We start from the raw sequence: 20591 nt of genomic DNA on the forward strand, positions 1-20591 counted from the left end.
AGGATCCTGAATATGGCAGGGAAGTCATCAACTTGGTGTCTTTTCGTCCGCAGGATTTATTCGGGAAGGCTGGAGACGCCAGTCGCGCGGACCCCCCGTTTGGCCGCCAGTCACCACGTCTGGCCCCAGTTCACCACCTTCGCGTAAAAATCCCAACACCCTGTTGCGCAAAGCGATTTATGCGCGCGTTAAAAAGGATTTAGTCGTTCGCACCTCTGCCCCACTTGTTCCCCACCCCCTTCTCCCACCCTCGTGACACGCTCGCTCCCGCACCCACCCCACTCAACACACTCCACCACCATCATTTTCACATCCTTCACACATCTCACACCATCCCAACACACAGCCATCCACTCGATACGATGACGACTCCCGCGTTCACCACACCCTTCTCCGGAGCCTCGCTGACTGTCCAACCGCACTTGTCCTCGTCCGTCTCATCCCGCCGACCCAAGCATTCTAGCAGCACCCCGGTCGCCGTCCTTGGCTCCCGAACATCGACATCTGCCTTCGGCGTCACGCAGGAGCCGAAGACCTACACGATCAAGGTCATGCAGAAGGACCGCTGCACCCTCGTCGAGATCGACCACGACACGGACGTCCGCAGGGCTTTACTGGAAGCTAAGGTTGACCTGTACACGCTCGGCGGCAAGCTCAGAAATTGCGGTGGCGGTGGCCAGTGCGGAACCTGCCTCATTTCCGTCGAGGACGGCGTCTACTCAACCAACGGACGCACCCCTAAGGAAGAGCATTTGCTGCAAGGAAAGCCGGACAACTGGCGGTTGGCCTGCCGCACTATGGTCCACGGTGACTGCACCATCAGAACCAAACCGAAGGCATAAGATTAGAGTGGCTGTGCTGGCAGCCCTTGCGGCGTATCAATCACAATCTCTGCTACCAAGGATACGCCATGTACCACAATTTTGTGTGGCAGAAAGCGTCCTCCTAACTACCAGTCCCAGGCCCTTCAGCCGACATTTTTCGCTTTGCTCACGGCAGTATGTCAAAGCTCGCATTATGCAGTAAATAGAAGTCTATTTTCCCCGTCATTTTTGCTTTTCACTGCCGGCCAGACCTCCCCTCGCGAAAATCGTCGCAGCTCTTGCCGGAGCCGCTTGTTTCGCGAGCCTTTTCATGGAGCGGAAGAGCCGGGCTGGCTCTGCTGAGAAAAAAAAAAAAAAACTGGTCACTTGAGGATTCTTACCCCTCCGGTTGCAACATCGCGAGGCTACTGCATTCATCCTATGGAAGACTGAAGGGCTGCGACCTAGAGCTTCACATTCCTACCCATCCTACCCAAGCACCTCCATGAGGCCTGGCGCTTATCTCTGTGCTGAACCTCCTTAATTATCCGCGAACTATTTGCACGAATGAAGTTCAAAACCCAGAACAGTAGCAGTTATCGAAAGGACATCACAGAAATATTCTTCGCGCCAGAATTTGCGACGCTGCAGTAAATTACGGTCGTAGAATGCCCTGATGAAGCAGATGCGTCATTAAAATGAAGAAGTATAGAATTAGAACCAATGCAATTTCTTTGCAAGGCCTGAAATGCAGGACGGCGTCACGATTCCTATCTCCCCTTTAAAAATGGGAAATCACACCGTTTCATTAAGAGCTTGCCTCCTCGCAAAAAGTTAGATGCAAGTTAACTTTAGCTCCTCCTTCTCAAGACACGCGGTGCCGATCTAACTGTTGCACGAGAATCGTGACTGTATATCTCACTGCAGGCGCCAGCCCCCGGCTCACAATGGTTCTTCAAACGCATGCAATGCGTGAGATCACCAGTGTGGTAGATGCTTCGATACTACTTCGGGATGGCATTCGAGACACTCCTGGTTTAGAGCTGGTCGGAGATACATGGCTGAATGTCATTGTGTTCACTGTGACTAAAAACCCGGACTTGGTCGGTAAGCTCCAAGCAGTCCTCCAGGATGCAGGGTGGCATATCCGGGCTCTACAGGACCCGCCCGCTATTCAGGTGTGCCTTTCGAATCCAATGGCCGTGCGGGTTCATGAACTCATGGCGCTGATACGGGAGCAGTACTCGCTGATAAGCAAATGCATCCATGACAGACGTATGAGCAGCACTTGTTCTCCAAGGTGTATCAGACAAACAGGTGAAGCAGCGCAGCATACCTCATCAGAAACTGCAAACGCAGTATCAAGAACTCTACGTATGAACCAGCCTCGTTGCTCCCAAGTCTCCATTTTCGAACGATATTCGGAAAGCACGCTGTTGGGCATTTTTGGCAACTCCTGCGGTCGGTAGTTCGGCCTTTATATAATAATGAACATGCGACTCTCGTAACCTTACAAGCGCGAATTTAACCGCGGTCTGAAAGGTTTTGCTACCTCTTCGCTCTGAGCTTCGCCCAGCTCAAGCTCAAGTATCCGCAAATCGTTTTCAAGTGGGTCGAAGAATTTCTCCACGGCCTCGTCGGACACATCGTCAATGTTGGCAGGGTTCCATATTGGATTGCGGTCCTTGGTGACAAGCGCGGACTTGACACCCGTATAGAAATCATCTCGCCGCAGACATCTCGTGACTATCCGAAACTCCATCCTGAGGCAATCGTCAACGCTCAGGCTCGCCCCTCGCGTCTGCGCCTGGAACGCGATCTTGAGTGATGTCGGACATTGCTTGCGAATGAGGGCCACAGTCGAACTCGCAAACGTAGATTCTTGCTCTGTTCCATCCTTTACAATGTCATTTAGTGCACCCAAAATGGATGCCACAGAATCTCTCGTAAAGCTCCGGCGAATCACGTCCAACCCGTCAAGCTGACCGTCGGGGCCGGTGTCCACCTCAAATTCCTTCAGCACAGCGCCAATAGCGGCTTCGTCCGGCAGCTCCGAAGCCTGTAGCCTGGAGATGAGTTCGTGAACACCCTCCGGCGACACAAAATGCGTGGCAAGGCCCGCTTCCTTCACCTGGCCCCCCTTCAAGCGAGCGCCCGTGAGCGCGAGATACATGCCGAGCCCCGGTTGTTCGAGTCTGCTCAGAAAGTAACTCGCGCCAACGTCCGGGGATAGGGCAATTGCGCATTCGGGCATAGCAAAGACTGTATTGCTTGTGGCCACGCGATACTTGCCGTGGACCGAGAGGCCCGCACCGCCGCCCATGACGATTCCATCCAGTATGGCGACGGCGGCCGGGCGCATGCGTGCTAGGAGGGAGTTCATGCGAAACTCTATGCGAAACAGGTCATCGCCGTCCTCGAAGCGGCCGGCAGCTCCATGGTCATACACGGCCCTGACGTCGCCGCCCGCGCAGAAGGCGCGTGCGGGGGTGCCGTGCGCGGCGAGGACGACGCAGCGCGTGCCCAGGTTTGCGAGAGTGTGCAGACGGGCGTGAAGCGCGGAGCACATCGGTTCGGACAGCGCGTGCAGCGCGCGCGGGCGGTTTAGAAGCAGCGTGCGAGTCGAGATGTTGGGCGGCACCCATTGCTCTAGCACTGGGTGCAGCAGAGACGAGTCCGGGACGAGCAGGCCCGTGGATGCGACCCCGTGCGTTAGCTGCAGGGACGACGTGCAGACCGTGCGCGGTGAGGACGGCATAGTGGGTGGCAGGCGGCGGACGAGTAGGGGGAGACGGTGGAGCATGGACATGTCGGGCTGAGAGGAGCAGTACTCGAGATTTTTGAAGACGGGCCGCATGGTTGTAGCAGTAGGATTGATTGGCTGCCTCCTTCAATTGAATTTTAAGATGTCCAGTAAAGCAACCTGTTCCAGCACGGATACAAGCAGGACGGCACAAGAGAGAGATGCACTCACCCCTCTCGTTGCAATGGCGCTCCAAGACTCATTCACATTGTTCATGGGCGTGAGCAGATATAGCTCACGTGTTTAAGGCAAATTTGTCGTTTCTAAAGGAGGGTAAGAGTTGTGATCTTGATAAGGCATTTGTACTGTTGTGAGGGTGAACATGAGAAGGTGGGACGCGTTTCACCTTCTCGCATACGCCTACATCGGGATAGGGTAGTCGAGATTTTTTTTAACGAGTGGATATTTTCGGCGAAGCTAACTTGCGACAACGCTATCGTTCATCGACTGTTAGCGCAAACAACTGCGCTGTGTAGCAATGTCTCTCATACAGCAGCAAGCATGACACAATCTATGCGCCGACAATCGCTTAGAAAAAAAAAAAAAGCGCAGAGACGCCAGGAACAACGTCTTGTCCCAACCCAGCAGCAGCCTTCCAAAAAATGAGGCTCTTTACTGTGGCGTCCCCACACAGTGCTTGACCACGACCGAGTCAGTGGAGGCAAGAAAACAGAAGGACCTCAGACTAGAACAACAAGGTATTGAAAAGGAGCAAAGCAAAGCACGCACTGAAAAAGAGAGAGCTCTTGTTAAAGTTGGAAAGCAAGAAAGACTAACCCTTGTTGCCGTCAATAGGAAGAACAAAAAGGAGGAAAAAGCAAGACGTGATGCTCTTAAACGTCTTCAAAAGCAGCAAAGAGAGGAAGCTACGGCAGCGAAGGGACAACAGAGAGCAAAAGGAAAGGCTGAATAATTTTTGAAACGAGCAAAGAAAACAGGGAAGGATCGTGTTGGTCCGGCATTTGAGGGGGGCATTAGTCAGAGCATCAACACTCTGAGTGTTGATGGGCAAAGAGGGTGTTCACATCAGCTATTGATATCTACGGCAGGAAATGATGGTAAAGAGCCTGTCCGGAATTACTCCTTACGGGAAGGGTACACAGCAGGCTGCATCTCGGTGTAAAAATTTGTGATTTCCGGAGTCTTCCATTGGAGGTCTCCGGAGTATCAATAGCAAAAAATAATTCCACACGCGTGTGACTATGCACAAGTACAGTACGCACAATGTACATCCCCACTGGCCCACCCACGCTGATTGGCCGTGCTCCCGCTCCCATGCCTGAACTTGCTGTAAACACAATCACCCCATACTGTAGACATCGAAACCTCCCCTCGAAAAAGGCCTACTAGCCGGTCGTTCACCGACCTGCCCCTGACGCCCTCTACCAACACTCACCCCACCTATCCCCGCTCCTCCCGCCCATCGTCCTCCGCCGCCATGTCGTCCTCCTCTGACGAGGACGCGATCACGGAGCGCGGCTACGACCGCAGTGCTTCGACCCTGGACAGCCGCCGGACGACGACGACGACAACAACAACAACATCCACGTTCACGAGCGACTCCCCGGGCGCGGCGTCGACGTTCGAGAGCAGCTCCTTCTACGAAGACCTAGAGGGCGGCACGATGGCCTTCTACCAAGCCGGCAGCGACGCGGGCACGGAGCCGCCAACCGAGCGGCAGCGCCAGCAGCAGGCGCGCCGCGTCGCCGCGCACTGCGCGCGGCTCGACCCCGTCTTCGCCGCGCGCGCCACCGACCGCGAGAAGGAGGAAGGCTTCCGCCGCCTGCGCGCGCCGGACGTGCGCTATCTCGGATTCGTCCCCGGCGAGAGGAAGGGCTTGCCGTTTTTGAACGTCCAGCCGCTCGTGTACGCAAAGCCCCGCACCGACTTCGCTATGCATTGCCCTGTGTCGTGGACCGAGAGGACTAAGGTCGCCGCGTTCTTTCTTGTCTTCGCCGCGTTCGGCACGGGCGTCGCTTTGTTCCTTCGGCATTTGGGAAACGCGCCGGTCGCGTGACGCCGCGTGAGGGCGTGAGGTTGGGTGCTTTGTCGCTGCTCGCGAGCACGGAGCCTTGAGGGAGGATTAGATTACGGGTAGATTTAGGAGACAGTCAGTCGAAGGTGCTCTTTGTAAAGGGTTCTTGTAGTGTTGTAGATGCGGAATGGCTTCCTTCTAAGCAAGGGTCAAGTTCATAGCGACGAAGGAGGGTACGGTCTTCAGCTTTCACAGTGCATGCCACGTCCTCATTGTCGGACGAGACACGTGTTGAACCCTGGCTCTTCAGAGCGGCCCAACATTGCTGGCATAGCCTTGTCCGTGCTGTAGAGCATCAATTGTTTTCTTTCGCGCCAAAACGTAAACCCATGCAACCACCACCCCGACTGGATCACCATCCTTTCTCCCGGTCGTACCCCCGGCAACCCCATTAAGCGACGCGTCGGAGCTATGCCCTCCACGCCGCCCTGCCCTCCACCTCCCCAATGACGCCGCCCCGCACCCCGTCCGACTCTGACGAAGACGTCTTCGACGGCGGCCCCGCCGGCGCGCAAGTCCTTCCGCCCTCCCCACCTCCTGCATCCCCTGCGCCCTGCGCGCCCCCCACCGGCACCACATGGAGTTCGCCGCTGGGCTGGTCCGTCTTCTTCCCTGACGCCGCTGAAAACGACCCTGCCTGCGCCGGCCGCGCAAAGGCCGTGCGCACGCTCCTTGCCTTCTTCGCCTCCCCGCCGGGCCACCGCCTGCTCACCTCCATCCCGTGCGACACCTTTACACTCCCTCTGGACTTCCACCACCTCGCGCACCGCTCCTCGCCGCCCGTTCTGCGCGGCATAGCCGCTGCCATCCCTGACGCCCCCGACGACTCGCTCGCCTCCATCGGCTTGGCCGCCTGTCGCGCTGTCGAACGCCTGGCGGGCGCCGCAAACGACCAGAGGTTTCCCGGTATGCAAGACTTGAATATCTCTAGGGAGAATCGCCTCTGGCCGAGGGTGTACAACTTTGCCCCGGTCACAGCCATGAAGAGCCTCCGCGGCAACTCGGTCGGCAAGTTTGTCACAATTAAGGGCACCGTTGTCAGGGTCTCCAACATTCGCCAGCAGCTGGTTTCCATGCAGTTTGAGTGCGCAAAGTGCGGGGAGAACCAGTTCAGGTCGTTTGTGGATTATAAGTACAGCGTGCCGTACAAGTGTCCCACCGACAAGTGCCGCTCGAAGATGTTTGCTCCGTTGAGGGAGACGGCAGAAACGGTGGACTGGCAGAAGATCCGTGTCCAGGAGTTGCAGGAGATGAATAACGATTTGTCATTCAGAGAGGAGGGGCGCATGCCGAGGACTATTGACGCCGAGCTGTTTTCAGATCTCATCGATACGTGTATTCCGGGCGATATTGTCACCGTTTGCGGCACCGTTAGAGTGTCAGCGGTGGAGAATGGAGGGGGTAACAAGGCCAAGTGTCTGTACTACATGTATCTCGAGGCGAACTCTACAAGCACAAGCCGAAACAGAAATGCCTCTGCGGTAGCGTCGGCCACCCCGGTTGGACGCTATTTCGAAGAGTCGGAGACGGTTGCGATCCATAGAGTCATTCGCGAAGTTGTCCGCGAGAAAGATCCTTTTGGCTTCCTTGTTCATTCTGCGGTTCCGTCCATCTATGGTCACGAAATTGTGAAGGCTGGACTTCTGTTGTCCTTGTTCGGGGGCTCTCCCAAGGAGCGTATAGGTCCGTCTTCTACTTCAAAGCCTATTGCTATTCGCCGCGATATCCACTGCCTTGTTGTTGGAGACCCGGGTCTGGGCAAGTCGCAAATGCTAAAGGCCATCTCGAACATAGCTCCCCGCGGTGTTTACGTATGTGGGAATACGACCACGACAGCAGGCCTGACTGTGACTGTTGTACGAGAGGCAGGCGGGGATTTCGCACTGGAGGCTGGGGCACTTGTACTGGGCGACCGTGGAGTTTGTTGCATTGATGAATTCGATAAAATGGGGGCAGAGCACGGTGCTTTGTTGGAAGCAATGGAACAGCAAAGCGTGAGCGTCGCGAAGGCTGGGTTGCTATGCAACTTGAGCGCTCGCACGACTGTGGTGGCTGCGGCAAACCCCGTTGGCGGGCATTACGATCGCTCACGGACTGTGTGCGAAAACCTGAAAATCGCACTTCCTTTGCTGTCGCGATTCGACATCGTATTTATCTTAATGGACAAGGCAGACCATGCGAGGGACCAGTTCATCTCGGAACATGTGATGAAAATGTTCGGCATGCGTTCTTCCAACCGTCCGGCTGGGCAGGGGTGGAGAAAGTCTTTCCCGAACGATCAGCGTCAGAGGGAAAGCTCGGGCACTACTTCGGCGACGACAAATATTGACGAGTTAGAATCAGACCTGGAAGGGGAGACTCATACATCGCTACAAAACCGGCTGCGATCGATGCGAGTGTCGGACCCGTTACCCCCGCGTCTCTTCCGTCAGTACATCGCCTACGCGAGAGCGCACGTACATCCCGCGCTTTCCGAAGGCGCCAAGCGAGAGTTCCAAGAATTCTACCTGCAGCTGCGCAAGAGCACGCACGAGCAGTCGATCGACACGACGCCGATCACAACGCGGCAGCTGGAAAGTCTAGTTCGGCTAGGCGAAGCGCGAGCGCGAGCCGTGATGCGCACGGTGGTGACGGCGCAGGACGCGCGGGACGTAATCGAAGTCATGCGCGAATCGATGATCGAAACGCTGACGGACGAGAGCGGGACGCTCGACCTCGGCAGGGCCAGCGGGATGAGCAGGAGTCGCGATGCGAGACGGTTTGTCAGCGCGATGCATGCCGAGGCGAAGAGAGGGAGGAGCGCGATGTTTAGTAGGAAGATGCTTCGGGGCGTGGCGGAGAGTATCGGAATAAGCGGGGAGCGGTTCCAGACGCTCGTAGAGACGGTGAATCATCAGGGGTACTTAATGAAGAAGAGGGGTGGGAAATGGGAGCTGCAAGGGTCGTCTTTTGCAGATGAGGGATACGGATGAGGATGGGGTTTTTCGTTTAGATGCAAACATCATCTGAGGGCCTCCTGAGCAAGTTGTCTGTACGGGAGATGCGGAATGATGCTGTCGATCGCCGTGAGGTGTCCCGTACGTTGGTGGAAGGAGGTGTGTAGGACGTAACAGGACGGAGGGGATAGGAGAGGAACTCCAGGTCATTGCAGCTCGGACAAACTGTAGATTTGTACAAATCGGGGGTAAGCGCGGATGTAGATGTGCTGATGGTGGTGCGGTCTGTGGATGAGGACGTGGCGGAGGACGTGGCGGAGATCGAAGAGATTGTGGCAACGGTGTTATTGTGGCGGAGGGAAGTGGGACTTGGACGAGCGACCGTTTCGTGCACTTGTGATAACGTGACTGGGTTCTCCTGTTGCAACGAATCACATTGGTGCAAGCGCAACTTGAGTCTGGTCTTTTCCTCGACCAATCAGCGGGCAGCCGTGAGGCAGATGGTGATCAAGTCTGCTCCTATGGTGCAAACTCATTGGACGGTTGCCCCCATCGCATCTGACGGTTACATCTGCTCGTACAGTATCATTTCTCTCCATTCCACGAACGCATTCAGTAGTGTCGGCGGCTGCCTTTTTCTTCCTTCCCACAACCTCGCCGCATGCGCAGCAGAATGCAAGGGGGCGAAGCTGTGCCCCGCTGCTGCTGCACTCGTCCCCTCTCTACCGCAACACCGCACGTACTCTCCGCCAATTGCTTCTGAGCCCTCTCCCTCCACATCTTGAGTCATCCCCACTCCTCGTCTATTTCAACCCCGCCCACCAGCTTCTCTCACCCCGCTACCACCCAAAGTCCTCACCATCTTTTACACCGTACCAACCTGCCTTTCCTACTCTTCGCTCCTCAAATCTAGCCTTCCCAGAAACGCCCTCACCTCCGCACCTGGACGGAAACCTTCCTCCGGTGCACCCAAATGCCGCTCAACATTCCTACCACCGACGCCCCCCCTCCCGTCCGTCTCGAAATCCCTGCGCACGAATTCCTCCCCACGGACGCCCCCCCCTCCCCCCCGCCGCCGCGCCTGTTGCGACGCGCCAAGCCGTCGCCGCCTTGGCAGTCGCGCGTGCAACACGCCTCGGCCTCGCGCGACGCCACCCTAGCCCAGACGCGGGACAAGTGCCGCCACCACGTCGATCACGTTCTCACAGTCGCGCACGATGTCAAAGAGACGCGTCGCCAAGCCTCCGCTGCGCGCCACGCTCGCCTCTGCGCCGCGCAGCACAGCGCCGCGCAACGCCGCTCGCAGCTCCTCCACAGCCGCGTCCAGCATATGGCGAAAGCGCGCGCGAGGCGCGCTCGCGTCCTCAGAGAGGGCTCCGCGAGGAGGAAGATCGAGACCGCACAGGCCGCCAGAAGGGCCAGGTCCGAAGCGGAGCAGCGGAGGGGGAGGCTGCTGTGTGAGAGGAGGGAGAGGGCCGCCAGGTTTTCCCCGCCGAGGGGCGTGCCCATAGTCCCCGCCAGAGAGTTGAGCCCTGCTACTGGGGAATGCGGAGGCTCGCCGGAAGCGATGGAGCCGGTTTCGCTGCAGTGCAGTGAGGAGAAGGGGGAGGACACGACGGAGGGTTCACCGCAGTCTGTGTTTGGCGCAAGGACGTGCTTGTCGGAGTCGATGGCGCGGAGCTTTCCGAAGATGAAGAATCTGGATTCTGATGAGGAAATGAAGCATGCATTTGGGTATGCGCATGGAAAGGGGGAAAGGGAGGTGAGACGCGCCGCGGGGAAGATTTCTGGATATTATCTGTTGAGCAAAGCACGCCAGGCAATGGCCCATGCCGGCGTTCTCGGGGAGACTCTGAGTTCGCTTGGTTTTGACGAATGCACGAGTCGTCTTGAAACCCCGGAGGCCCAGAAGTCTGTTGACCTCGTCTTCCAGGCGCTGGGCATGCGAAACAAGAACCGGTTAGTGACACGCAAGGATACCATGAGGGAGCAGATGGAAAGACGCGTCCTGTTGAGCTCCATTGTTGTATCCCTGCACCCAGAGGCAGTTATGGAAGAGAAAGTTCGACCTTCAAATCCCACCGCCGATGTTGTCTCTGTCGATAGTTGGGCGGTCTACACAGCTCGTCGCATGCTCCTGTGCCTTCATGTTGGCACGCTTGGGGCAGTTGCCAATGCATGGCTCCAATGGCGCCGAGCTTTTACGAAATGGAAGAAGAATGATGCAGAAGTTCTCCTGCGCGCTATGATTGAGGACGCAGTGGCGACACAAGCTCTGCAGAATACCGTGACTCGAGGTTTCAACGACGCGAAAAGCCAAGAGCGTATGCGAACAAGCCTTGGTGGTTCTAGCTCTGCTGCATCCGCACGGCAGCAGGAACAAACTATCTGGGGGGAGCAAATCTCCCGGAAGCAAGAAATGATCAAAGAAGCCGTCGACAAGTTTGCGGGACCCCGCGGACTAAGACGCCTCCAAGCTGCCCTTGCCGCGTCGCGACAGATTACGGATGAGCGAGTTATACACGAAATCATGATTGACTTGCCCGGCTTGCTGGCCAAGATTCAGTCTTCTCCACCAGTACCTGAAGACGCTTGGAGAAGATTGCAAATCGAGCTATCAAAGTCTCCCCCGGAAAAGAATGAACTGGCACGTCGTTTGTTGCATCTCTCTAACATGTTGAATTCTATGATAGAGGGGTGTTTTGTAATCGAAAACGACGAAGTGACAGACGAATTGAACGGCGATTTCGCAATTCAATTGGTTTGCCGTGTGGCCGCAGCATTGGAAAAATGCCAGGCTGAGGCCTTCGATGAACCTCTACGGGAGTGGGTTAATGATACGATCTTGAAGCTCCAATCTGCTGGCGAGGCGCTTGCTTCTGTTGTGGTTGACACTCTCAGGCAGATGACAGATCTTGTCGAGAAAATTCACCACTCAATTGTTACGTTTCGCATTCAAAGGGTCGCGCCAGTAGTGCAACAATACGGCGCCGCATGGGAACGATCCAGTTTCCAAGGGCATGTGATGTCGGGAGAGGTTCCGTCCTCGTTTCCGCAAACAAGAAATCTGTTCTCAGAAGTAGTGGTATCTGTCACTAACAACAACAACACATCTGACGTACAAGACGTTAGCCCCTCCGCACCGCTTCCATTGAAGGAGGTAATTATTCGAGGTATTATTCGCCTGATAATGAAATCCACAGGGTGCAGCCCAGAAGAGCTTCCCGAGTTTATGCGCCTAGACCAACAAAGAATCGTTCGAATGCAGAATGATTTTCAGGGGTGCGCTCTCCTTGCCAGTTTGGATAACATCGCAAAACAATTTATCTCCTCGAAGGGCGCTCCAAGGAGCAATGACGCGGTTGCAAAAGTTGTGGTAGTTCTTGAGTCTGAGAGCCCGACGCTGAGAGATATTCAGAATGCCTTTATGGCCGGTGTTTCGTCTTCATTGTCAAGAAATAATATAAACGTCCGCAATGGCGAGCGAGAGCTACTTGAAGGGATAGTGGAAAATGCAACGAGACCAAGTGACAAGACTCTCACGCTGATGATGGAACGAATGGAACATGCGTTGCTCGGCTACAGTTTACGGGCGCAAAGGGTTCAGGGTTCCGCGAGGATACCGATCTCGAGCGATGTAGTTTTGCCACCGGGACTGGAAGGCATTGAAGAGCGTGTGAAGAAGCTTAGTCGCACTATCACTCGTCTTGCGGATCACCTCCTGCAAGTACATGGGTCGGCGCTAAATTCCCTAGTAGTATCCATCTAAATCCAGCTCGAGTAAAAATGCATGTAGTATTTGTAATCCAGGGGTCCGACCTGATTGTACGCTAATCAGCTGTGTTGCGTTCTCTGGTAACATCTGCGGGATAGATGAGCAAAAATGGAGCGCATTCCAAGCCTTCTCAATGCAAATAAATCCAGTCCAAAAGCTATAGTATTCCAGGTTGGCAAACCCAGATGCACCGCGGGAGTTCGTTTCAATAGAAATCTGTGTGCTTTTGAGAGCCACCTCTAGTTCTGCAACGACAAAAACAAACAGAACACGAAAATCTTGGGAACACTGAGGGAATTCGATTGTTCGTGGTGCATTTCGAAGCTGATCAGGCGCACTCATTGCGGGAACAGTACGCTCCATAACAAGGCCATAAAAGGCTTCACGAAACCGATTTGTTGAATAATGTCATCGTTAGCCTTAAGACAGGAATAGGGCTCTCAATAGTGGTATACGCTTGTGCAAGCATGCGACAGCAGATGTTCTTCACGCATTTCTTCTCGCTCTGCAGTCTAACGAGACAATGGAACAACACTGGATGTGGATCTAGTCCGCAATAAGCTGGGCTAGGTTTATTGGTAGTCCTTGCGCCACTGCTCAAACTTCTCGCTAACTGCTGGTACTGACAATACCTCCGTTTTGTCGACACCTCTAGTGCGCAAATTTACCGTGCTGTCATTAAGCTCCTGCTCTCCCACAACAAGAATTGTATTGTAGTAACTGTTCCTGGCTTCCGCCAGTTTCTTGCCGAGAGTGCGGTCACTAGTGTCGATTTCAACGTGGAACATACCCTGCCTCAACTCGCTTTGCACCTTCTTGGCGTAATCCAGGAACTTCTCAGAAACTGGGACGACAATCGCTTGTCTTGGTGAAAGCCAGAATGGCCAGAATCCAGCGTAATGCTCGATCAAAATTCCTATGAAGCGTTCAAAGGAACCAAAAATGGCTCGGTGAAGAATGACCGGCCGGGCATAGCCTTCCTTCACCGGAGGTGCCTGCCGTGCTTCAGCTTTTGCAGTTTCAATGTCCCCACCTCCACAGCAATCGAGACAATGGAACAACACTGGATGTGGATCTAGTCCGCAATAAGCTGGGCTAGGTTTATTGGTAGTCCTTGCGCCACTGCTCAAACTTCTCGCTAACTGCTGGTACTGACAATACCTCCGTTTTGTCGACACCTCTAGTGCGCAAATTTACCGTGCTGTCATTAAGCTCCTGCTCTCCCACAACAAGAATTGTATTGTAGTAACTGTTCCTGGCTTCCGCCAGTTTCTTGCCGAGAGTGCGGTCACTAGTGTCGATTTCAACGTGGAACATACCCTGCCTCAACTCGCTTTGCACCTTCTTGGCGTAATCCAGGAACTTCTCAGAAACTGGGACGACAATCGCTTGTCTTGGTGAAAGCCAGAATGGCCAGAATCCAGCGTAATGCTCGATCAAAATTCCTATGAAGCGTTCAAAGGAACCAAAAATGGCTCGGTGAAGAATGACCGGCCGGGCATAGCCTTCCTTCACCGGAGGTGCCTGCCGTGCTTCAGCTTTTGCAGTTTCAATGTCCCCACCTCCACAGCAATCACTCGAAGCCGGTACAGATGGGTCAGATGTGCATTCCGACGCCTTTGCCGCTCCTTCGCCGACACCATTACTACTCGGGTTAGCTGCTGCTTCTTCCTTATGAGCTGCTGGCGCACTTCCGGCTTGATACTGCAAATCGAAGCGAAGCGGAAGTTGGAAATCCAGCTGCAATGTGGCGCATTGGTGTCGCCGACGTAGAGCATCGTATAGCTGAATGTCGATTTTAGGTCCGTAAAAAGCACCGTCCCCGGCATTGAGTTCCCAACCACCCTTCTCTCCGCATTCCTTCCCAGTGAATTCCACAAGAGCGTCTGTTAACATTTTCTCGGCTTTGTCCCAGAGAGATACCGTTCCAAGATACTTCTCAGGCCTCGTGGATAGATGTAACTCGTAGTCGAATCCGAATTTGTCGTATACAGACTTCAGGAATATCAAATAGCGGCTCACTTCCTCTTTCACTTGGTCTTCTGTGCAGAAAATATGAGCGTCATCCTGTTGGAAACGTCTCACTCTCGTCAGCCCTCCCAGTGTCCCGGAAAGTTCATTTCTATGAAGGACTCCGAAATCAGCTAGTCGCAACGGCAGCTCGCGATACGATCTCGCACGTGCTTTGAAAATGTGACAATGGCTAGGACAATTCATGGGCTTGAGCCCGTATTCTCGGGCCTCGACATCGAGAGAATACATGTTATCTTTGTAGTTGGCTGCGTGCCCTGATTGAATCCACAGATCGAAGTCGAACATGTTGGGTGTCTGGACCTCCATGTAGTCGTGGATCCAGTACTGCTGCCTCATAAATTCCTGCAGAGTATTGAAGATGCGCTGGCCGTGAGGTAGAAAGAATGGACAGCCGGGGGAAAGCTGACTGAACATAATGAGCTCCTGCTTTACGCCAAGGAGGCGATGATCGCGTTTCGCAGCTTCCTCTATTAAGTGTTTGTACTCCTTCAGTTGCTTTTTGTCAGGAAAGGAGATACCATAGACTCTTTGCAAAGAGGGGTTCTCGGATTTGGCACGCCAGTATGCCTGACCGGTTCCTTTGCACATCATGGCTTTCGAGCGCGAGCTCTGGGGCACGTGAGGACCACGACAAAGATCTATGAAAGGGCCATCGCGGTATGCCGTAATAGTTGCGTCCTCAGCAAGTTCGGAGATGATTTCAAGCTTGAAAGGATTATAAGAAAACATGTCTTTGGCTTCCTCTTTGGTCAGCTCGAGACGCTCGAACGTGCGCTTCTGTTTCGCAATCTTGTCAACGCGCTTGTTCAAATCATCGAAGTCCGACTCGTGAATCTTTTGATCATTGGGTAGATGAATGTCATAATAGAAACCATCCTCGAGCGGTGGTCCAATGCACAATTCACCCTTGTACTTATACTCCATGGCTTCACCGAGCATATGTGCAGTGGAATGCCATAGAACGGATTTTCCCTCCGCCGTGTTGAAGTCACAAATCTTTAACGTAGAATCCGCTTCAAAAGGTCGAGTCATGTCCCACTGGGAGCCGTTGACGACAGCAACAAGGGCTTTCCTGCCTAGCGTCTCGCTAATGGACATCGCGACATCCATTGGAGATGTCTGGCCAGCGACGGCATCCTTGACGGAGCCGTCTGGGAGCGTGATTTTGATAGGTTTCTGTTCAGCAGTATCGATGCTCATTGCCGACGCCTTCCGAGAGGCTACAGCGGCATCCCAGACTGCGAGGCGATGATCGATATATTCTGGACCCTTCGCCCCCTTCTCGTCGCCACCAGCGCCCGCCTTGGCACTGGGGTTGGTCATCTTGTTGGTTGTAGAAGAGACAGCCTCCAGGATACCAATACCAGTCTAGTATGCGACGGGGCTTGATTTGACGGAGAGAAAAGAGTTTATTTTCGCCTGCAAGAAGCTGGAAGACAAAATGAGGGGAAATGTGGGAAGGATGAAAGGGTTCGAAGGGCGTTTCGCACTGGCGGGATAGCGTCGCGACTTATTAGTACGAAGGTGCGTGAGCTGTCGATGTGGCAATAAAGGGCGACGCGGACCGATGCCACCGACGGAAGTCAATGCTCTTTCTTGACATCAATGACGTGATCCAATTAGCCCAATGAATATCCAACAACGCACTCTTCCACGTGTGGCTTACACTATTTCTGTATCATACTTTCAGAATTACTAAAACGTGCCGCATGTTGTCTCTTCGCGGATACTGTGACCCTCCCGACAACTTCCGGCACCTTCGAGGGCTACCGAAGAAACCCAGCGCCTCGCCGTAACGGACGACGAGGCCGGTAGTACAGACACAAAGTCCAGTTCCTTCGGTACATCTCTGTGCTCCCAACCTGCCCCTCTCGTTCGCTACGCACGTCGGACGCTTCCTCGTTAGCGTCAGCTCTGCAATCTTGGGCTACCATCTTCTGCCATACTTTCTTCGCGCTGAACCACTCAGCATTAGCCAGCTCACGTCTATCCCGGTCCCACCGTCGTCGCCCTGTCCGAAAAGCCCGTTGGCGACAAATGCTTCATCAGACAGTGTTCACATACAGCGACGCATCCTATGGCCGCTGCTTCCAAGCAACGCCGGCCTTTGGTCGACATTTACCCCATCGTCTTTTCAAACCCCGGCATCGCCGTCAAGACTGAAAACGTTCCTTCCGATTTGAATCCCAATGGCGATCTCATTCTTGACCCCTTCGGAAATATCTACTGTTTCGTGTGTCAAGTCAGAGTGCCGCCTGGTTCGTCTAACTGCACTCAACATCTCGGCGGCAAGAAGCATGACACAAACAACAAACGTTTTCCTTCCCCTGATGAGAAGCAGGCGATTCGCGCGAGTTACGTTCAGGCTGCCCTTCAACAGCGCCGAGGCATGTCAGAAATCTCAGCAGAGAATCCTACCTCTTCACCTCCACCGCCTATATCGGCTGGGGAGCCATCTACTCCGCCCGACACTATCGCGCCGCCGCCTATATATGCGAATGGTCGGAGCGAAGCACCCCACTCCGAAATTGAGCCCATCACGGATGAGCCGCCCCAATCCCCTCCCATCCAGAGGGCCCGAAAGACAAAGCGATTGGCACTTACAAAGAAGTATCAAGAGACTACGATCGACAAGAGCGCATTTCTGAAAAGCCTTTTGTCTGACGATGAGACAGAGAGCGTCATGGAAGTTGAGCAGTCCGCTACACCTGAGCAACCGTCCAATGAAGATGAATCAGAAAACGACTCCCCATCACATTGTTTGGATCTAGATGAACGGACAAAGCCCTTTGGTCCACTGAATTTCAATCCGGTTCCTTTTCCCGTTTCATTCGAAGACATGAATACTGACGAAACTGTGCAATCTGAGACTGCCGCTAATATCCGCGAGCTCTTGTTTACTACTCCCACGCCTAAGAAAAAGGCCAAATCTGCGCGCGCCCATCTCGGTTCAGATGGCAAGGGTCCTAAATCGAACGATGACCAAGCTTCCACAGAGGAGGAGAACGACGAAGAGTATATTCCTATCGCGGGCAGGTCAAAAAACGAGCCGGACGGCGAAGAAGGAGCCGTCCCGGAAAACGAGGCTTCTCCAGAACCTTTGATTATTCTCAAGGACAAGAATGGAGATGAGTTGCCGTCATGGCTTCTTGACGTGGAGCCAACTCAGAATGTTCTATACTCTGGAGATTCATCTGTAGCCTTGCACTTCGAAATTCTGCAGTTCTTGCAGTTTGTGTCGCCGACAGCGGAGGAAGAACAATGTCGAAGTGAAATGGCGCAATCTGTAGAGACGATTATCAAGCAGCTATGGCCAGAGAGCACCGTCTCTCTCTTCGGCTCGTATGCAACTGGATTGTACTTGCCAACAAGTGATATTGATATCTGTATCATGGATACCCCGAAAAAGGGCGAACTTGACGAATTTGAACAGCTAGCAGCGGCCATTCGGAACGTTACTGGTTTTGCGCGTCGCGTCCATATCATCAAGGCAAAAGTCCCTTTGGTCAAAATCATAGCCCGGAAGAGTGGTATGAATTGTGACATATGCATCGGGAGAAACAACGGACCCAAGAACGTGCCGGTGATCAAGAAGTATTTGGAAACCTACCCAGCCTTGCGTCCTCTTTTGATGATTGTGAAGTGTTTCCTACAACAACGGGATCTGAACGAAACATACAGCGGGGGCCTTGGCTCTTATACGCTTCTCCTGTTCGTGGTATCTCACCTACAGATGCTGAAGTACAATTTCCCGAACTCGAAGGCAAATTTGGGGGCCGTACTCCAGGCATTCTTCCAATTTTACGGTCGCATGTTCAACTTGTGTCTCGCCGGTATCCGTGTCAAGGACAACGGATGTTACTTTGATAAATTTGACAAGTACAAGACTGTAGCGTCAGAAGTGCTCCGGTTCAGTGTCGAAGATCCAAACGACGAAACGAACGAACTCGGGAGAAATGGCTATGCCGCGTCCAGAGTTCGAAAAGCATTCATTAACGCATCTAATACCCTAATTAATTGGCGTCGTGACGATTCTTCGGCCTCTCCAACGCCGCTTGGTTCGATTCTGCAATGTGACATAAAGCTGCAGCTCCGGCGCAGAAAGGTAATTGAGGATATGGAGGCAAGGGGCCTGCATCCTCTCCGTAGTTCTATGACCAAAGCCGATGATGAAGGGAAACAAACCACGTCTAGAAGGAAGCAAAGCAATAGCGATATGGAACAAAAAAGGGGGAGCGCAGAAAATGAGGAGACTTCTATCGGTTCGGGACGCGCTCAAAGGCGAGGTCGCGAACCAAGAAGCCGAGATCCTCGGGAGCGGGACAATCAAGATTGGGATACGACTTCAGGTGAACGAAAAGGAAGAGAGAGAGAATCCCGTGACAGGGACCCTCGATTAGCAAAGCGACGGCGATCTTCGCACGAGCGAGGCAACGAGCGGACGAGAATTGAGGCAGAGGGATTCAATTACAACGCCTCGGCGGTTGCTCACGAGGGTCTTCCACCAGGTGCCGCGGGAATGAACCCAGGCTTCAGTAGCCAAACCTACGCAGCACAGCCAGGCGGTCAGAACGTTGGACCCATCGGATACAATAGTATATCCAATGCGAACATGTACGGCGAAGGCGTGTACGGAAACCAAGGGGTGTACGGTGAGTACGGAGCTGCACCGTACCAGGTTTCGACACCAGGTTATGAATACACTGGTGTGGGACCTGAGGGTATGCCAGCAGCGCCTTACGATGCTGCCGTGTACGTCGACGGATCTGCGCACTCGATGCAGCAAATGGCGGTACCGTACAGGCAAGAGCAGCGTGGTGGCCCTGGGCGTCGACAACGGAGCGGCAGGAAGCGGAACAGCTACCGCTCGCGAAGTAACTACCGCGGACGGTAAATTATTGTTCCAACATATAAAACTGGAGAAGGAGCACAGACCGGCTGGATAAAACAGAAAAAGATGACGGACGCAGGCTATACTCTCATTCGTTTGCAGACGCTGCGTTCATTTCAGTAGACTCCAAGCGGGTCTTGTCAATTTTGAAAGGGCGATAGTTCTTGATGAACTCGATAGCTTGTTCCGGAGCGTCCGCAACGCCCATGGCGGTCAAAATGTGCTCGCTGACAAAATTTTGCCTAATCCCCTCTCGTATAAACTGCAACAGCGCGTCGAAATAGCCGTCCGTATTTACCAGTACGATAGGGCGTTGATGAAACGAGAGCTGCCTCGCGCACAGAACCTCAGCCAGTTCATCCAAGGTGCCCAGTCCGCCCGGCAAGGCGACAAAAGCGTCTGCATTTTCCCGTAAGCCCGCCTTTCGGTCGGCCATGGTGGTGGCTACCTTGACGGTACGAAAAGGTAAAGGATTAGGTCCGTTGACAAATATTTTGAGAATTACGCAGTCTACCACGCCACCGGCATCTAGTGCGCCGCGGGAGCTGGCGCCCATGAGACCGACGTCTCCGCCACCGTTGCACTGGACCCAGCCGTTCTCAGCCATGAGCTGTTACTTGAGTGGAGTGGAGAGGGGGGGGGGGGGGGGGGGTGAATGTTAGTGTGGGATGCAATTGGGATGAAGAGGTTCGGTGAGGGACGGTGCATACCTGGCCGAGACGGTAGGCATGTTGTTTGAACTTGGGCGGGACGTTTTCAGTGGAGGCGCTGTAGACCGTGACTCTTTTCACTTTGCTCATCAAGGGAAGCAGGTTGGCGTCGAAGTAAGGGCTGGTTAGTGTTTCGACGCGAACGTTAAAATGAGCAGAAGGAGCATATAAACTTTATGTGCACTAATAATATAGATATGTGAGGTATCGTTGCGTGGTAGACCAACGGGATCACGGTGAGCCCGTGCCTCGTGAGGTGCCCGTGCCTCGTGAGGTGCTGTACACGTATTGAAAGGGCGGCGTCGAAATTTAAGGAAATTCCACGTGGAAGTGTTGTACACGTGTGGATGTGTGGGTTGCGGTTGTGCAGAGAGAACACGATAACAAACCATTTCCCACCACGTAGATGGCATAAGGCTGTTACAGAGAACGAAGGGGGTGGAGGGATCGGTGATACTGTATCGCTCCAGTAGTCTATATTCGAGTCGTTGTCTATTCAATATCCATAGGAGGAGCATTAGCTCTTCGAATACGAGAATTGCTATTCAAGGATAAGAGCAGAGAAGGTGGTTTTACGTCGGAGTATTTCGTTGTTAGTCCATGC

The 20591-nt window shown here is 53.9% G+C and overlaps 6 protein-coding genes; 3 read left to right on the forward strand and 3 right to left on the reverse strand.

The window, feature by feature from the left end:
• Positions 1–2246: 2246 nt before the first annotated feature.
• Positions 2247–3660, reverse strand: CHC_T00008307001 (3-hydroxyisobutyryl-CoA hydrolase). XM_005718521.1 is given in 2 exon segments: positions 2247–2313; positions 2314–3660. The coding sequence occupies 1 exon segment, from the start codon at positions 3658–3660 to the stop codon at positions 2314–2316; it is 1347 nt and encodes a 448-aa protein (XP_005718578.1). The 3' UTR covers positions 2247–2313.
• Positions 3661–6087: 2427 nt separating this feature from the next.
• Positions 6088–8613, forward strand: CHC_T00008686001 (DNA replication licensing factor MCM8). Its single transcript, XM_005718522.1, has 4 exons — positions 6088–6873; positions 6919–7122; positions 7210–7879; positions 7979–8613. Exons 1-4 carry the CDS (start codon positions 6088–6090, stop codon positions 8611–8613), a joined length of 2295 nt encoding a protein of 764 aa, XP_005718579.1.
• Positions 8614–10294: 1681 nt separating this feature from the next.
• On the forward strand, positions 10295–12508 carry CHC_T00001060001 (hypothetical protein). XM_005718523.1 is given in 2 exon segments: positions 10295–12346; positions 12347–12508. The coding sequence occupies 1 exon segment, from the start codon at positions 10295–10297 to the stop codon at positions 12344–12346; it is 2052 nt and encodes a 683-aa protein (XP_005718580.1). The 3' UTR covers positions 12347–12508.
• Positions 12509–12887: 379 nt separating this feature from the next.
• CHC_T00008771001 (threonine--tRNA ligase, cytoplasmic) lies at positions 12888–15709 on the reverse strand. XM_005718524.1 is given in 4 exon segments: positions 12888–13453; positions 13454–13851; positions 13921–15496; positions 15497–15709. 2 exon segments carry the CDS (start codon positions 15494–15496, stop codon positions 13454–13456), a joined length of 1974 nt encoding a protein of 657 aa, XP_005718581.1. The 5' UTR covers positions 15497–15709; the 3' UTR covers positions 12888–13453.
• Positions 15710–16463: 754 nt separating this feature from the next.
• On the forward strand, positions 16464–19280 carry CHC_T00001061001 (hypothetical protein). The gene has a single exon (XM_005718525.1). It carries the CDS (start codon positions 16464–16466, stop codon positions 19278–19280), a length of 2817 nt encoding a protein of 938 aa, XP_005718582.1.
• An 85-nt stretch (positions 19281–19365) lies between these two features.
• Positions 19366–20077, reverse strand: CHC_T00001062001 (hypothetical protein). The gene is made up of 2 exons (XM_005718526.1): positions 19988–20077; positions 19366–19887 (listed from the first exon to the last, which is right to left on the reverse strand). The coding sequence occupies exons 1-2, from the start codon at positions 20075–20077 to the stop codon at positions 19366–19368; spliced, it is 612 nt and encodes a 203-aa protein (XP_005718583.1).
• Between the last annotated feature and the right edge of the window lie 514 nt (positions 20078–20591).

This window comes from Chondrus crispus, genomic scaffold, assembly GCF_000350225.1.
Source record: "Chondrus crispus Stackhouse genomic scaffold, scaffold_393, whole genome shotgun sequence".
Classification (NCBI taxonomy): domain Eukaryota; phylum Rhodophyta; class Florideophyceae; order Gigartinales; family Gigartinaceae; genus Chondrus; species Chondrus crispus.

Coding starts and splice junctions, on each gene's coding strand:
- CHC_T00008307001 (XM_005718521.1), bottom strand. CDS start 3,660: ATGCGGCCCGTCTTCAAAAATCTCGAGTACTGCTCCTCTCAGCCCGAC.
- CHC_T00008686001 (XM_005718522.1), top strand. CDS start 6,088: ATGACGCCGCCCCGCACCCCGTCCGACTCTGACGAAGACGTCTTCGAC. Junction 6,874..6,918: donor TGGACTGGCAGAAGATCCGT/GTCCAGGAGTTG, acceptor TCATTCAGAGAG/GAGGGGCGCATGCCGAGGAC. Junction 7,123..7,209: donor GAAACAGAAATGCCTCTGCG/GTAGCGTCGGCC, acceptor GTTGTCCGCGAG/AAAGATCCTTTTGGCTTCCT.
- CHC_T00001060001 (XM_005718523.1), top strand. CDS start 10,295: ATGAAGCATGCATTTGGGTATGCGCATGGAAAGGGGGAAAGGGAGGTG.
- CHC_T00008771001 (XM_005718524.1), bottom strand. CDS start 15,496: ATGGATGTCGCGATGTCCATTAGCGAGACGCTAGGCAGGAAAGCCCTT. Junction 13,852..13,920: donor ACCGGCTTCGAGTGATTGCT/GTGGAGGTGGGG, acceptor AGGAAGGCTATG/CCCGGCCGGTCATTCTTCAC.
- CHC_T00001061001 (XM_005718525.1), top strand. CDS start 16,464: ATGGCCGCTGCTTCCAAGCAACGCCGGCCTTTGGTCGACATTTACCCC.
- CHC_T00001062001 (XM_005718526.1), bottom strand. CDS start 20,077: ATGAGCAAAGTGAAAAGAGTCACGGTCTACAGCGCCTCCACTGAAAAC. Junction 19,888..19,987: donor ATGCCTACCGTCTCGGCCAG/GTATGCACCGTC, acceptor CTCAAGTAACAG/CTCATGGCTGAGAACGGCTG.